Source organism: Botrytis cinerea, chromosome 3 (genome assembly GCF_000143535.2).
Source record: "Botrytis cinerea B05.10 chromosome 3, complete sequence".
Taxonomy (NCBI): Eukaryota; Fungi; Ascomycota; class Leotiomycetes; order Helotiales; family Sclerotiniaceae; genus Botrytis; species Botrytis cinerea.
In genome coordinates, this window is record NC_037312.1 from 2524144 (window position 1) to 2538599 (window position 14456).

The window sequence follows — 14456 nt, forward strand, 5'->3', positions numbered from 1 at the left end:
CAGAAATTTTGCTGGGTTCAAAGATTATCGGTATCAGCGTCATTAATCGAGTCACGTGGAATATTCTTTTTGGCCGCTTCAACATATGACGGACGGCTAAACATCTTGAAGCGCGTATCAATTATCACATTACTAAAGTCATGCAATTCATACATTGTAGGTATTATCTGGTTTATTATTAACAGTATCAAAATCTAAAGGCATTTACAATATATCCAAAAGATCCGTAATAGTAACACCTGATTTTAGCCCAATTTCTGTACCACATCGCAAACCCTCTCAACAGTATTATTAGCTCAAGCACTATTTTCCCCACGAGAATCTAAATGTATCTATACCGTCTTGCAAGGGCCAAGGAAGCAAGAGTGAAAACCACCAATATACCTAAAATTGTAAAGAACGGAATGAGACCGCCCGAGTTCATGAAAGGAACAGCAACATTCATACCAAACATACCACATACCAAGTTAAGAGGAACGAGGATGGAGGCGAGGAGGGTAATCTTGCTGAGAACCTTGTTTGCGTTGTTCCCTTGGGTGATGTTGTCGATTGAAAGCTGTGCGAGGTAATTGCTGTGCGATCTTGAGAGCATCTTCTCAGAGTGACCCAAACTGGTCATCATAGTGACAACGTGATCTTGAATATCGCCAAGATACATACCAATATCCATATGAGGAGTAACGAGGTAATTTGAATTACAGCGCTTTGTGAACCCTCTCAAGACATCGGCCTTGCCGCCCAGAAGTTTCATTAGACCCATAACATTCTTTCGAACCATGCCGATTTTTCGCAAAAAGGCATGCATGTCATCACTTCGAGCAATAAAGACCTGATCCTCAATCGTGTCTGTCTCATTGTCGATCTTGTGGATAACAGGGCCGAAGGTATCAACGATGTGATCACTGGGAAGTGGTTAGTTCATAATCTCGGTGGCTTGTTAGGAGAACTTACATTAGCGCGTAGCAAATCCAATCGCTATTCAAAGACAAATAATCCTTCAGCAATGTGATACGCTTGCGAACACTGCCTGCATGTGGATTTGGCGAGAAACTAAAGCTGAGTAGACCCTCTCGGAATACAATGACATAGATGTTGAATGGATCGTATTCCTGGCCGTCCTCAATCTCTACAACGCTAAAGGAACGGAAACAAGCGAAGTAGTACGAAGGGAAGAGTTCGATCTTCTCTCGCGTTTCTTGAGCTGTGATATCCTCGATGGTCAAGGGATGGACGCCAAATGCCTCGCAAATCACACGAACCTCGTCCTCTGTCGGGCTGTTCATATTCAACCACCAAACACTCTCCCCTTGTTGTTCTTCTTCTTGTGGAGGAGTGAAGAGGGTTCTTATATCTTCTCCTGGCAGGATGAGATCACCAAATTCTGATGCGTGAATGCTATCTACCCCGTGCGAGGAAAAGTATTCAAACCTATTAGTGTCTGGGTGCGATTGCTTTGGTCGGGAAAGTTCTTCGAGGCTAGATAAATCCAACTTCTCGTTGATTGATGGTGGACCCGAAGGAATATCAACAACTGTACCTTCCGATGTAACAATCGTGGGCAGCGTACCATTGGTTCTCAAATCGTGGAAGATTCGAGGTTGCGTATGGTTTATAGGAGTCTTTGAACGATTCTCTTCCTCCAAAATGAAATCCTCGAGGGTTTCAAAATTGATTTGTAGAGTGTTTTTGGTTGGAGAAGCATGTAAAGGGAAGCAAACATCCTCCTTTGCCGACTTGCAGGAACTTGCAAAGCTCTTTGCATCGTTATCGTTAGTGTAGCGTCTGCTACGAAATGTACGATGGCTTCTGTGACTAGCGCGTGATTCTGTTCTATGAAGAGCATTATGATCTTCAAGCCGTCTGGCATCTGCAAATATCTTTCCAGGGTTCGGGTCTGAAATAGACATTTCTCGTTCTCTCCTTCTTGCATCTGCGAATGCTTTCACTGAGCTTGGTGGCGATAGGGAACGGATATCAGCAGTGGCCGCGGTTCCTCTACGACTTCTATCTGCCATTCGAATGGCCATTGGAGATACACCTCGCGAGTCCTCGTCGACAATGGCTTCCTCGAAATCTCTTGCGATTGTTTGGAGAAGTGTGTTGTTTACACGTGCTAGGTCTGGACTCTGTGGAGCTCGAGGAGATGGGGCCTGCATGCTATCGATAGTGCCGCTGCGAGAACGAGCCTTTGGCAGAGCTTGGGTTTGATGTCTGTGGTCATCTAATTCTGGCACCGGCGTGCTGTAGCCGGTGTCGAGGGAGGTGTCTTCGTGTTCAGACATTTTAAGTTGTGATATTATAAGTAAGATATATTTGAGTTAAGTTTCTGCATGCTAATTAGCCATTGGACCCCTAAGGTTACAACCATAACGACATACATATTTCTAGGAAGCCAAAGCTTTCAAAGTCTAGGCAGGTCGCAACGAGCGCCCACCGCTTGTTTGGCGTCAATTTGATAGTTGGCTTTGCACAGGTGCTCCCTGTACAGTGTGATTTTTAGTGAAGAATGGCTACTCGTCCATCCGCTACCCCTTTTTGGATTGTGTGTATAGTTGCAGTTGGAAGTTTCGTTTTTGGATTGCTTAAAGTGCAATTATGGGGGTTTCTTGTCGCCTCCGCAGTAGGCCCAGATCTTCACTGGACCGAGGAGGGGACGGATGAAGGAAAAGCCTTGGAATACGAGTCCCGCCAATTTGGTGGTTGGTTATCTATGAAGCCGTTGAGGCGTGGAGTCGAGATGAAATGACGCTCGAGTTCGACAATCGCTCTGATGCGACAATTTGAATATTTCGACGTGGGACAGTATTTGAATGAATTCGATCGTGGCTTGGGTTGTTGGAAGGGTGGAGACGTAGGGTTTATGGGTGGCCGGTCTTGCGTTGAAGTTTTTCGAGGTAGAGAAGTTGAAAAAAAGGTCGGCCGGTTTTATGTAGTGTTGGGAGCCCTAAGCGTACTCGATGTGTTACGGCGCAGAGCACAGCCAATGGCCAAATAATAGATACGTGGAGAGGTGCTAATCGCAGAGTGGGATTGAAAGATAATAGTCAAAATGCTAAATATTGTGTATAAATATAAAAAAGGGAGTTGAAAGGTCGAAACCAATCCGATGTTGTTTGAGTTGTATTTTTTCAAGGAGGACAAGAAGTGGAGTGGGAGGAAGAAGAAAGCTTGAAAGAGAAATCTTGGTGGAGGCGCTTACTAGTGTACGGCGGTGGGTGGTGGGTGGAGGGTGGTGTCCAGAACAGTCATACTTCGTACTTCCTTATTCCTCATCATCCATCCATTGGAGAGAAGTGAGTTTGGTGGAGCGGAATTGGTGGAGAAGTGATGGCGAATTGGCCTGCCAAACTGCAGTTCTCAGACATGATATATACATTGTGGACGAAGTATGTATATATAGCATGTGGTTAGGTAGTTAGGTAGTCGGGTATCAATTACCATTATATTCCGGTAGGTCTCACATATCCATGAGATTAGATCGCCCACATCAATTCCCTCGCTTCAAAATCGTCTCTCCCACATGAACAACTTCCCTCCACCTCATGGCAAAATCCTTCTGCTCGGGGCCATCGAGGCATTTGGCGTGGTGTGACTGTGTATCACCAGCAAAAGGCCAAGACCTGGCCTTGTTCTTCGGCAGGCCAAAGGATACAAGTTGTCTTTTCAAATACGGGATTGGTGTGGTGCATTGGTCCATTGGTGCATTGGTCCGTTGGGCTGTCTGCGTTCTACATTGTCTAATTGTCTAATCGTCTAATTGTCTAATGGGGACTGCGCACTCCAGTCCTAGTCCCGCGAGAAGACGTCTTGATCTTGATTTTGGAATGTGAATTGCTGGCATGAGACATCTCCGTGGGCATCTGCAGACGTCTTCAAATGCGTTCTTGCATGTCGATACTCTTTGTTCTTATCTTCCAAGCCTTTTGTTGCGGGCGTGGATTATCGCCATACATGGACTGGAAGCTTCTCCGATCACATCTTATCTACTCTCCATATGGCCAAGACTTGGAGGTTTTCGTTCAGCTCATGTACCTATTATAACTGCAGTATCAAGCCATCTGAGTGACAGCCATCAAGTAAACTGTACATCTTGTTGAACCAAAATCGCTCATTCCTCACCTAAAATCTGCCCATGTGCTTGAACCCCCGGTTATCAATTCTCGGCCAAGGCGATTCGTATTCCAGGGTAGCCATAACAAGGCTGAAGTGTGGCCTCAACTCAAAGCTTCAAGGGACACTTTAGAATTTGGTAACATTTCACAAATTCGACTTTCTTATCTGGTAAAAGGCTTGATTCGTTGTTCCTGTAAATCAGCCATCCAAGTTTGCACACAAATTACGAACATGGCAGACCAAATTCTTGACCAGGTTCGGGATCTTGCCGAAGGACAAATTGTTAGTATACAGTCAATCATACAGTCATATTCCAGAAGGTCATGCAGCTGGATCCGATGCTGATTTCCTCTTCCGCGTGTAGGACTTTGAAGGTCAAAGATTGGCAGAATTCTTGACAACAGCTCTATTGGCAATATCCGGGGTAAATCATTCCACCTGTGCCTGATCATTCAAAATATGCTGATTGATAGTAACAGGCCATTGCCTTCTTTGTTGGCTTCTTCAAACAAGATATCAAACTGGCGCTTGCTTTCGGTTTGCTTGGAACGATCTTCACCTTTGCTATTGTTGTGCCTCCATGGCCCTTCTACAAGAAGCATCCTGTTAGATGGTTACCTCTAGGTGGGCGGGATGCATCGACACAAGAGATTGTTGTGGATGGAAAGACTGTTGGTTGAAGAAATGTTGGAGGGATATTTAAACTGGGGGCGTCATAGGATTGGGAATACCTCAAAATGCAAACAATATACTGGCACAAATAAAATGCTTCTCATTGAAAGCTACATTGTGCCGAAGTTTCGCTCTACTTCTGAGTCCTTAACGCCAATCCTGCCAAAAATTATCCATTTGCCTCCTACTGGATCTTTGGATGAACCGCGCAGATGAGATTCGTGCCGCTCTTTTTGGTATATTATACTTCATTCATGTCCGTAGCTTCATCATCTTCCTCAAATACCCCATCCAATGCCAAATACAATCTCAACCCCCAACTTAACGACCGTACTTCTGGAATTCCCAATCTCTGTTGTCAAGTGGGCAAACTTGGCGAGTCTTCAACCAACGGGAGATACAATGAAAATGGAAAGCGTGCTGTTCGTAGTCTGACGTTAGAACAAATAACTCTAGAAGAAGGGAATTACTGACGTTACAAATTCCCCAGGCTACAGTGCACTCCTCACTTGTGGCAGAAGCTTGGTTTGCTTGACATTCGATGCCTTTGTGCAAGTCAGCAGTTGACATCCCATTTAACACCCTCGAACTTACAAAGATCCATAATGTGATTTCTGCAGATAGCGCAGTTATCAACAACAATGTCCCATGCCCACAAAGCTACCGCGTTCCACTAGATATCTTATTAAAGCTGTGCAGAAAATGAATAACAATTAAGGCATCTATACCTTCTTCACCTCGAAGCGCTTTTTGCCTTCCGAACCTTCACCACCCCCTGCCTTCTTAAGACCGTTCTTCTTTCCTGTAGCTGGTGGGGCATCTGCCATTTCTACGTCTGCCATGGTGATGGGAATATTTGGAGTGTTGGTGGTTATCTAAATTATTGGTGTTGGCGGGGTACTTGAGAATGAGATGCGAACGAATTGGTTTGCGAATTTAATATGGATAAGCAGATAAGTGTACTAATCGGCTTAAATGAAGGTGGGTGTCTGTTGTAATGGGAGAATGTTTATTTTCAGAATTGCTTATGTATGATTTTAGACGCAGATAGACATCAATCTACGGTAGATGGACATATATGATGGCATTGTGATATTCTGGAACTGTCCGTAGTTTAGGCACAACATTCTTTGATCACGTGATAGATTGGCCGCTTTCCGGCGCGGTGTAAACAAAGCTCGAAGGGAGGGCGCTTAATGTTGCTCAAGATGCGAAATACGGTACCATGATTCCTTGGTTTGGGATGCTTTGGGATCTCGAACTTTCACCTCATTGACAAGAGACCGAACGGCTGAGCTGTATGGCTGTGGCTGCAGCCGTAGCTACAGCTGTAGTTGTAGAGCTATCGAGTGAAAAATAGAAGATGTCGTTGAATTGTCCCTATTGCCTACGTCCTATCGCGGTATCTGTCTGAGGGTTTGGTGGTTCTATTACAAGGATGACTAATCCACGAGTCGATCAGTGAAACGATCGGTCGCTGTATCGCATACCTTCTTCAGCTTCTCTCCCCCCTTCTCTTGTAGAGAAAACATACTACAAATTATAAAACCAGCATACCGAAAACAATGAATAACTCACTTCGATCAATCAACGACGTAAAATTAAACAGATCCAACCAAAAATACAACTCTCCAGCTAGATTGCGAGACACAACCAACGAGCGACCACCTCCTTACCTATAGCCCACCATTTCGCACCATCTGATCTACACACACAATAGCACAGACACGCGGAAGCTTTCGTCTCTGATTTACTATTTACCAAGTACAATCCCTCGAATTTCATTGTATAAAGAACAGCTTTCATCAATCCAATCACACATTCACAGGCGTCAAACCAAGATGTCCTCGATGACTCCCCACAAAGGGCAACGTCAACCGCAAACCTTCGCTGCAGACTTCGGAACAGCCTCCCCTCGAAACGCCCCTCAAAGTCCACACGGTTACAATAGTCAAGCATATTTACAAAACATGCACCCCTCGATGACTTATTCTGATCAGCAACCTACTACCCCTCCTCGAACTCCTCGAAGAGTCCAGCAGAACCAGCCAGCCTCTCAAAATAAGCCAAACTCAACCCTTCCCGACAATAGTTCTAGAAAGTCTACCAATAAAAGAAGACCCAAAAATGTTCAGACGTCTCCCGTTGCAACTAGGAGTGATCGAACTACCCCGCCATTGACCGGCGCTCAATCTACCAATAGTTCGACTGCTCCTAGACCTATCCAAACACCATCCGCAGCTCAAGTTTATGCAGGCCCAACTTTCCATGCATCTCCAGCCCCGTCAGCTTTGCCTATGCCCAGTTTTTATTCAAAATCTGTCCCAGAATCGCCAGCGATCAGAACTGGAAGTGCGGTCAAAGAGCCAGATTCATCTGCCGATGAATCCTCACAAACCCCGTCTTCAGCACAGATATTTAGGGATGTGTCACATAGGGAGGAATCACCCCTCGATCTTTTCTTCAAAGCAGATAAACGGGAGAAGGCTGAAAAGATACGAGCACGAAGTACCAACTCAAATGCCACCGGTTCTGTTGGACCTTTCAATCCCCCAATCGAGTCGCCGGGAAATACAAGAACTCCATCACAGCCCAACAGTCAATATCGTAATAAAAACATACCAGCTTCTCGTGGTTCGGCAAGTAGTATGTTTTCTATGGAGGAGGATGGGTCCAGCAGTCCCGGATTACCATTGGGGCCAGCATTCTCCACCCCTTACAATGAAAGAATCATGAAAGCACTCAAGAATTCGGGTTCCTCGCAGCCACATCAAGTGTCGCCAAGTCCTTCTCAGTCATCACTAGACAAGTCGGAACAACTCAAGGCTTACCTTTTTTCCGAGGGGCCATCCACTAATGGCAACCTTGGGCCTGCTTTAAGCTTAACGACAAATTCCGCAATGTCAAGTCATGGTGGACACAGCTCTCCAACTGGCCCAAGGAATGGCGGTCCACCTGGAAGATCCCCACAGGCCAACTACAAATTCAGAGGTGAATCCCGAAGCTCAGGCGAAATTCCCAAATCCGCTCGGTCAGGTCTTCGCCAAGAAGTCTCCCCAGCGAAAACTCCTACAAGAACGCCTGAGCGTGCTCATTCATACGGGCCATCACAAAATCTTTCTCAAATCTATGGAAATAACTTCTCAGCTGGCAATAATCTTAATAATACTACCCAAGTCGCACATTCCTCCCCTGTGCCACAAGGTTCCTCTGGTGCCCTTCCTGGAACTAGCAATCCCGATTTCCGAGGCATGGAAAACGATTTAAGACGGATCCTGAAACTGGATTCGCCTGGCTTTGCTGGATCAGCAAGGTAACTTGCTGTGCAAATCTACCTTTCTTTTCTCGTGGCAAATGGAGTTCGGGTGATGGCTTATATGACATCGCGGGTAGGGTTACTATATTGGCGTTCTGGTTATAATGCAGATTTTTTTTTCTTCCTCCAGTGAGAGCGTTATGGTTACGAATTGGTGCATGGGCTTTTCAGGGTTCGTGGCATTTTTATAGAGATGATGGCTTGGTATACCCATGTTAGTTCTCACAATGTTAGGGCTGGTTTGCCTTGTATTATGGGAGCAATTTCGGAAATGTTCTTACGATTGATGCTCATACTTCAAATCTCGTACTATAACGATTGATATTGTTACATTTCTTGAGGCAAGATTCGGCCGTCTGGACTACAGCAATTGAGTTGGATTACTGGGGGAAGGAGAAGCAGGGTGGCCTGGCGGTGTGGGAGCCACCAGCAATACATAAAACATAACATAAAAAAACTCGGATCTCAGATTATGTTTCTTGGCCGCTAGAGTTTATCGTCGCAGATACACGTAGTTAGTAGCTTCTAGTTAGAGCTATCACCGATGGCTAAACAGAAATGAATCCGTTACAATAAACATAAACATAAACCTTTGTTGCTTGTTGCTTGCTGCCTGTTTTGATCATATAATGCGTCGCAGGCTGTCTGATATAGTAGCCTGTCTAGATACGCTCTTGTTCGTATTGTTTTGAATATCAACAGAACTGGGAACCTCTTGAATGCATTGATCAATTTAGACGGATTCTGTCATTCGCCCGAATTCAATTCGTTATATCAAATGAATCAGGAAAGACAGGTAAAGATGTGAATCACAGGTTGCTACTCTATAGATAAGTTCTCCGTGGGCGACGCAAACCGATTGGGGGGGGGGGGGGGCTGTCCCAGAAGACTGCTCAGGAAGATCAACGCTTCAAGGGAGAAATTGAGGTAATGGATGTTTTCTTCTCGATTGGGTTACAAGTCATCACCTCATCCATCTACTTCTGCTTTTGTTTGGAGTTATGATTTTGATCTAATTCGAGTTTCACTATTGTGTGTTCTGTCTGTTGAATTTAAAACTAAACGCGTAGCAAATGGTCTTTTTGAGTTTCGCTATCATCTTGTTGGCTGCTCTGTTTGCCTGGAGACATTGCGAAATAAGCAGAAACTTTAATGAGCATCTCATATGTATGTATTGCACATGAGTTTTTTGATGTTTTTCGGTTGTGATATCTCGTAGTCAAGTGAAATCCTGTGTTATATTTCATACAGTGTCGTGTTATCGCAGTGTGATACCTCATCCGTGAGATGATTCTAGCCATACATTATGGTATCTCATATAAGAGGCATATTATTCACGACAGGATTTGCAACCCGTTCTGCTTTCTCGAAGGTCTAATTCGGCAAAGCCATTGCGCACAGTGAGGAATGGCACATGTTACCTCTAGACTCTCCGCAGTTGCTTGCTAAACAAGCTTTGTTGTACGTCTACAACCTTTTCAGAGTGCTTCTTAGTAATATTTTTGCAATTGGAACTTTGTTAATGTTGTTTTTGTTGCTCTCACTCGCTTTGTTGCTGAGATATCTCATGTTGAGTAGTGAAAGATCTTGACTAGAGCAACTGCACCCCTAACTTTCCATCCGATGATAGTCTAAGTTTTAGGCGGGGGTAGAAAGTATATATTGATTTACTTACTGATGGCCAGAGCGGTGTACCGTACAAGTGTCTAATAATTATGAATAAGAGTAGGTCATGCCTACACAACAGAGTTTCAAGAAACATACTAATACAGGAAAGAAGGTTTGATAAGAGGTCTGTGGGACAGGAGTATTCAGATGCAAGCGTTTGTTAGAGAACGGGAGATACCTTAGACGAAATACGCTTGGATTGAAGCAATTACTCATTTTCAGTGATTCCGTAAGAAACGAGACGGAAACACTAACTTCATTGTTAGAAGAACATTAGACGAACATGTATATAATTATAAATGAGTTTGTATATTCATTCAGCGGTGGGAAGTGTGGCTTAGATTTTTTTAAACTACATATCAATTTGACCTATCCACTCAAAGTATATATCCTTCATTGTTGTTCCGTCCCCTTTGACGCTTGTACTCCTAACGTCTTATTCACCACTTCACCACCTCCTGATGCTCATCGCTTAATTTACAAACTTCCGGTCCCCCCCTTTCATTCCTTTGTACAATGAATTTTGATGTATTGACTTTCCAAAATAATACTCCCCAAAATACACTATCAACTTATTAGATACTTTTTTGCCTGGTGATATATGTGTAAATAGATGATAAATTCTATGTCATTATGATATTGACCTCGAACTGATATGAATGCTTGAATCATTACATCATGAAATTTGAAGGAATCAGGAATCAACCCATTCCCAACAAGCACATTCAGATAATAACAATCTGTAGCAGTAGCACATTGGACATGCTCAATGTTGTCGTGACCGATTGCCTCCAAGACCCGTGCAGCCAATCGGCGAGGGCCCAAAAAGTTCCGATAAGCCTTACAGAAAAATAAATCCCCACCCATAAATTTCCCATTGATTCAAGAATTGCACAAGACGCATTCGAAATGCCAATATGAACAGAAGCCTTGCGGTGGCATCTCGTCGCCCCTTACTACAGACTTTCACTAGAAGCTGGTTCCTCCAAAGAAACTCTTTTGCCAGTGTAGCAGCAGATACAAGGTATTGAATGCGCCCCTCCAACTTCGCCCTTCAATTCTCTATTTCGCAACTAATTCTGTATTTTCAGACCGTACGATGTCGTCGTTATTGGAGGAGGTCATGCGGGCGCAGAGGCTTGTGCAGGATCCGCGCGATCGGGGGCTAGAACTGCATTGATTACCCCGAAACTCGAGAATATTGGTGTTTGCTCTTGCAATCCTAGTTTTGGAGGGATAGGGAAGGGGACCATGTTGAGGGAGGTGGATGCGCTGGATGGAGTTGCAGGAAGAATCATTGATAAAGCAGGAGTGCAGTTTAAGGTGTTGAACCGAAAGAAAGGTCCTGCAGTTTGGGTAGGTGATCAGTGTGGCGGCATCTCAAAATTGTAGGCTAATGTTTGTCAGGGTCCAAGAGCGCAAATCGATAGGGATCTATACAAAAAGCATATGCGAGAAGAGCTAGAAGCATATCCGAATCTTTCGATCGTTACCGGGAGTGTAGCGGATATAATTGTTTCGAAGGAGGAGGGTGAGGCGCAAAGTGGCAAGATTACCGGCGTGCGACTGGAATCGGGCGAAATTATACCTACCAAGCAAGTGGTTATCACGACTGGCACATTCTTGGGTGGAGAGATTCATATTGGCTTGGAGTGTTATCCTGCAGGGCGCATGGGGGAGGCGGCAACCTTCGGTTTGAGCAAATCGCTGAAAGACGCTGGTTTTACCCTGGGAAGACTGAAGACGGGAACACCTCCTCGCCTTGCAAAGGGTTCTATTGACTTTAAAAATCTCACTGTACAGCCAGGAGATCAGCCACCGACACCCTTCAGTTATCTCAACGAGACTGTGTCTGTCCAGGACCAGTTACTCTGCCATGCTACATATACGAATGAGGCTTCACATGCCGTGGTTCGGGCAAATCTGGACAAATCTATTCACATCAGAGAGACTGTGAAAGGGCCCAGGTACTGCCCATCGCTCGAGTCCAAGGTTATACGGTTTTCCGATAAAGATAGACACATTGTATGGCTAGAGCCTGAAGGTTTTGACAGTGATGTCATCTATCCCAATGGTATCTCCATGACAATACCCGCAGAAGCCCAAGAACAACTTTTGAAAACCATTCCAGGACTAGAGAATGTCACAATGACCGCCCCTGGTTATGGTGTAGAGTACGATTATGTCGATCCTCGAAGTCTAAAAGCAACACTCGAAACAAAGGCAATCCAGGGTCTTTATTTAGCTGGTCAAATCAATGGTACTACAGGTTACGAGGAAGCAGCCGCGCAAGGCATCATAGCCGGTATCAACGCAGGTCTTGCATCACAATCTTTGCCGCAATTGACTTTGTCTCGCAGTGATGGGTACATCGGAATCATGATCGACGACCTCATTACCAAAGGTGTTTCTGAGCCTTACCGCATGTTCACATCTCGCAGCGAATATCGTATGAGCGCCCGAGCTGACAACGCCGATTTGCGACTTACGGAAAAGGGACGGGTAGCAGGAGTAGTAGGTGAAAAACGCTGGTCTGTCTTCAACGACGAGGTCGCCCAGATGGGCGGCCTCAAATTAGCGCTCGAAAATAGTAAATTCAGTGCTCCGGTTTGGATCAACGATGGCTTCAAAGTATCAAATGATAGTACTATGCGAAACGCTTTGGACATTCTACGCATTCGAGATGTCACAATGAACGATCTTTCAACTCGTGTCCCAGAGATCCTAACATACACCCAACGAATCCGAGATAGAGTTGGCATCGAGGCCGTCTATGCGCCATATGTCATACAACAAAAGGCTGCGCAGAGGGTCTTCCAAAAAGATGAAATGCTGAAACTACCTGTAGATTTAGATTATGATTCTATTCATGGGATCTCTATGCACGAGAAATCTGTGTTAAAAATCACCAGGCCCGAGAGTGTAGGACAGGCGAGGAGAATTGAGGGAATGACGCCAAGTGGATGTTTGAGATTGTTGGCTTTTGTAAGGGAGAGGTCTAGGGCGGCTCAGAAGGCTAATATGTTCGATGAAGTGGCTAGGAAGAGAGAAGAAAGGAATCTGGCGAGTGAAGTCGAGGGAGGCATGATTTAAAAAGGTTCAAGTGTATAGATATGCATGGCGATGGCGTTTGGGAGGAAGGTTGGGAGGATAAATTACTGTGGGTCCAAAGAATATATGAAGGGACGTCACTTTGTAAAAAAAATATTAGGAATCTATGGGGCTTGAATGCAATGAACTCACTTCACTTTGTATAGATACTAGGAAGCTATCAGTCGGAATGCAGTGAACTTATTCATAAGAATCATACATACATAGTTAAACTGAATATAGCGGGCGCGATTAAGCGGGCATCAACTTAGGTGACAATACAGCAATAACTGCAATTCAAAATTAGCCTAGAATAGACTATCGATTGCTCGGGGTGAAGTTTAAAGTTGACTCCCCATATTTCTTGATATTCGAAAACTGCGAATGTTGGAGCGTAGATTGCAATTTGAATTCGACATCCCAAACGAATATGATATTTCGGTTGGAATGAATGTCAACAATTCAGTCTCTGACAAGCATTGTTTGGAATTATGAAGGCCTGCTTGAAGATGGAGTTGTTAATTTCAAATCTATCTTAGCCTCGAAGATCATACTAATGAGCAATTTTCAAGAAAGGTGGTATTGTGGAGATAGCTGGGCATGAGTAGCAGGTCACTATCTGTTAATATTAGTCGAATAATAACCCTTGGGTCGAAGACAGAAATAGATTTGGGATCTCTCTGATTCTCCCATCTCCCAGAGGTTTGCAATCAGAGTATACGTATGTGTGTATAAATATAAATATAAAGAGATCTCATGAAGATCCAATGAGTCCAAAAATGAATTGATATGCAGAGCTACAGGGAGCTTCTTAGATCGACAAAGCGAAGGAAGAAAGAAGGGTTATACTTATTATGCCTTTTGATATATCGGTATTGTAGTTCATAGTTGGATTTGAGCAACAAGTACAAGTAGGATAAATACCCTCATGGTACCAGCAGCGAGAAATATCTGAGAGAGGAAGGGAAAGCACTATCTTTCGTTTCCAGAATGGCATGGATTTCTGAGGAGAGAATCAATATACATACAGTATACTATTGTCCTTACCTCACCAAGTAGCACCACCCACCAGTCTTAGCCAGCCTCCAAACAACCCAATAAGAGTCTCGCGACCTCCCACCCAGAAATTCTGTTGCATATCTGTATCTTTGAAATGCAAGCCCATCCCTCCCAATGTGCAAGCTTGCGAGAAGCGAGCAATAGACAAATACACCGAAGTGGAGGAGACGAATACCAATGAAACTAGTAACTACCCCGAGCAAAATTCTCGCATTCTCGTCCAACTGTCCCAGAAGGTCTCAACCGGCTTGTCTCTGTGGTTTTAGATATATGTGATGTAGAACTATCATTACAGACACCCATTGCTGCTTTGTGTGTCGATATCGAGATCAGTGATGCGGGGACCGCAATTGGATTCACCATGATGTCCCCTTCATTCTCTCGGCTCGGCTCACTTCATTACAGCGCAAGCAAACTCACAATTTCCAAACCGTAATAACAATAGATATTCAATCAATATCCTCAACTCAGCCCATACCATAACCAATTCCATCCATCCATCCATCCACCCCATCCCACCCCATCCCATCCCATCCAC

General features: G+C 44.4%; 5 protein-coding genes across 5 annotated transcripts; 3 read left to right on the forward strand and 2 right to left on the reverse strand.

Moving 5' to 3' along the window:
• Positions 1 to 155: 155 nt before the first annotated feature.
• On the reverse strand, positions 156 to 3401 carry BCIN_03g07480 (hypothetical protein). The gene is made up of 3 exons (XM_024692154.1): positions 2379 to 3401; positions 952 to 2326; positions 156 to 902 (listed from the first exon to the last, which is right to left on the reverse strand). The coding sequence occupies exons 2-3, from the start codon at positions 2280 to 2282 to the stop codon at positions 323 to 325; spliced, it is 1911 nt and encodes a 636-aa protein (XP_024547928.1). The 5' UTR covers positions 2283 to 2326; positions 2379 to 3401; the 3' UTR covers positions 156 to 322.
• Positions 3402 to 4053: 652 nt separating this feature from the next.
• On the forward strand, positions 4054 to 4888 carry BCIN_03g07490 (hypothetical protein). The gene is made up of 3 exons (XM_001549796.2): positions 4054 to 4395; positions 4478 to 4537; positions 4593 to 4888. Exons 1-3 carry the CDS (start codon positions 4345 to 4347, stop codon positions 4791 to 4793), a joined length of 312 nt encoding a protein of 103 aa, XP_001549846.1. The 5' UTR covers positions 4054 to 4344; the 3' UTR covers positions 4794 to 4888.
• A 1-nt stretch (position 4889) lies between these two features.
• On the reverse strand, positions 4890 to 5871 carry Bchrt1. The gene is made up of 4 exons (XM_001549795.2): positions 5514 to 5871; positions 5380 to 5458; positions 5260 to 5330; positions 4890 to 5205 (listed from the first exon to the last, which is right to left on the reverse strand). The coding sequence occupies exons 1-4, from the start codon at positions 5625 to 5627 to the stop codon at positions 5107 to 5109; spliced, it is 363 nt and encodes a 120-aa protein (XP_001549845.1). The 5' UTR covers positions 5628 to 5871; the 3' UTR covers positions 4890 to 5106.
• A 326-nt stretch (positions 5872 to 6197) lies between these two features.
• BCIN_03g07510 (hypothetical protein) lies at positions 6198 to 8686 on the forward strand. Its single transcript, XM_001549794.2, has one exon. It carries the CDS (start codon positions 6627 to 6629, stop codon positions 8100 to 8102), a length of 1476 nt encoding a protein of 491 aa, XP_001549844.1. The 5' UTR covers positions 6198 to 6626; the 3' UTR covers positions 8103 to 8686.
• Positions 8687 to 10648: 1962 nt separating this feature from the next.
• Positions 10649 to 13159, forward strand: Bcmto1. Its single transcript, XM_024692155.1, has 3 exons — positions 10649 to 10793; positions 10861 to 11125; positions 11177 to 13159. The coding sequence occupies exons 1-3, from the start codon at positions 10687 to 10689 to the stop codon at positions 12860 to 12862; spliced, it is 2058 nt and encodes a 685-aa protein (XP_024547929.1). The 5' UTR covers positions 10649 to 10686; the 3' UTR covers positions 12863 to 13159.
• Positions 13160 to 14456: the final 1297 nt, after the last annotated feature.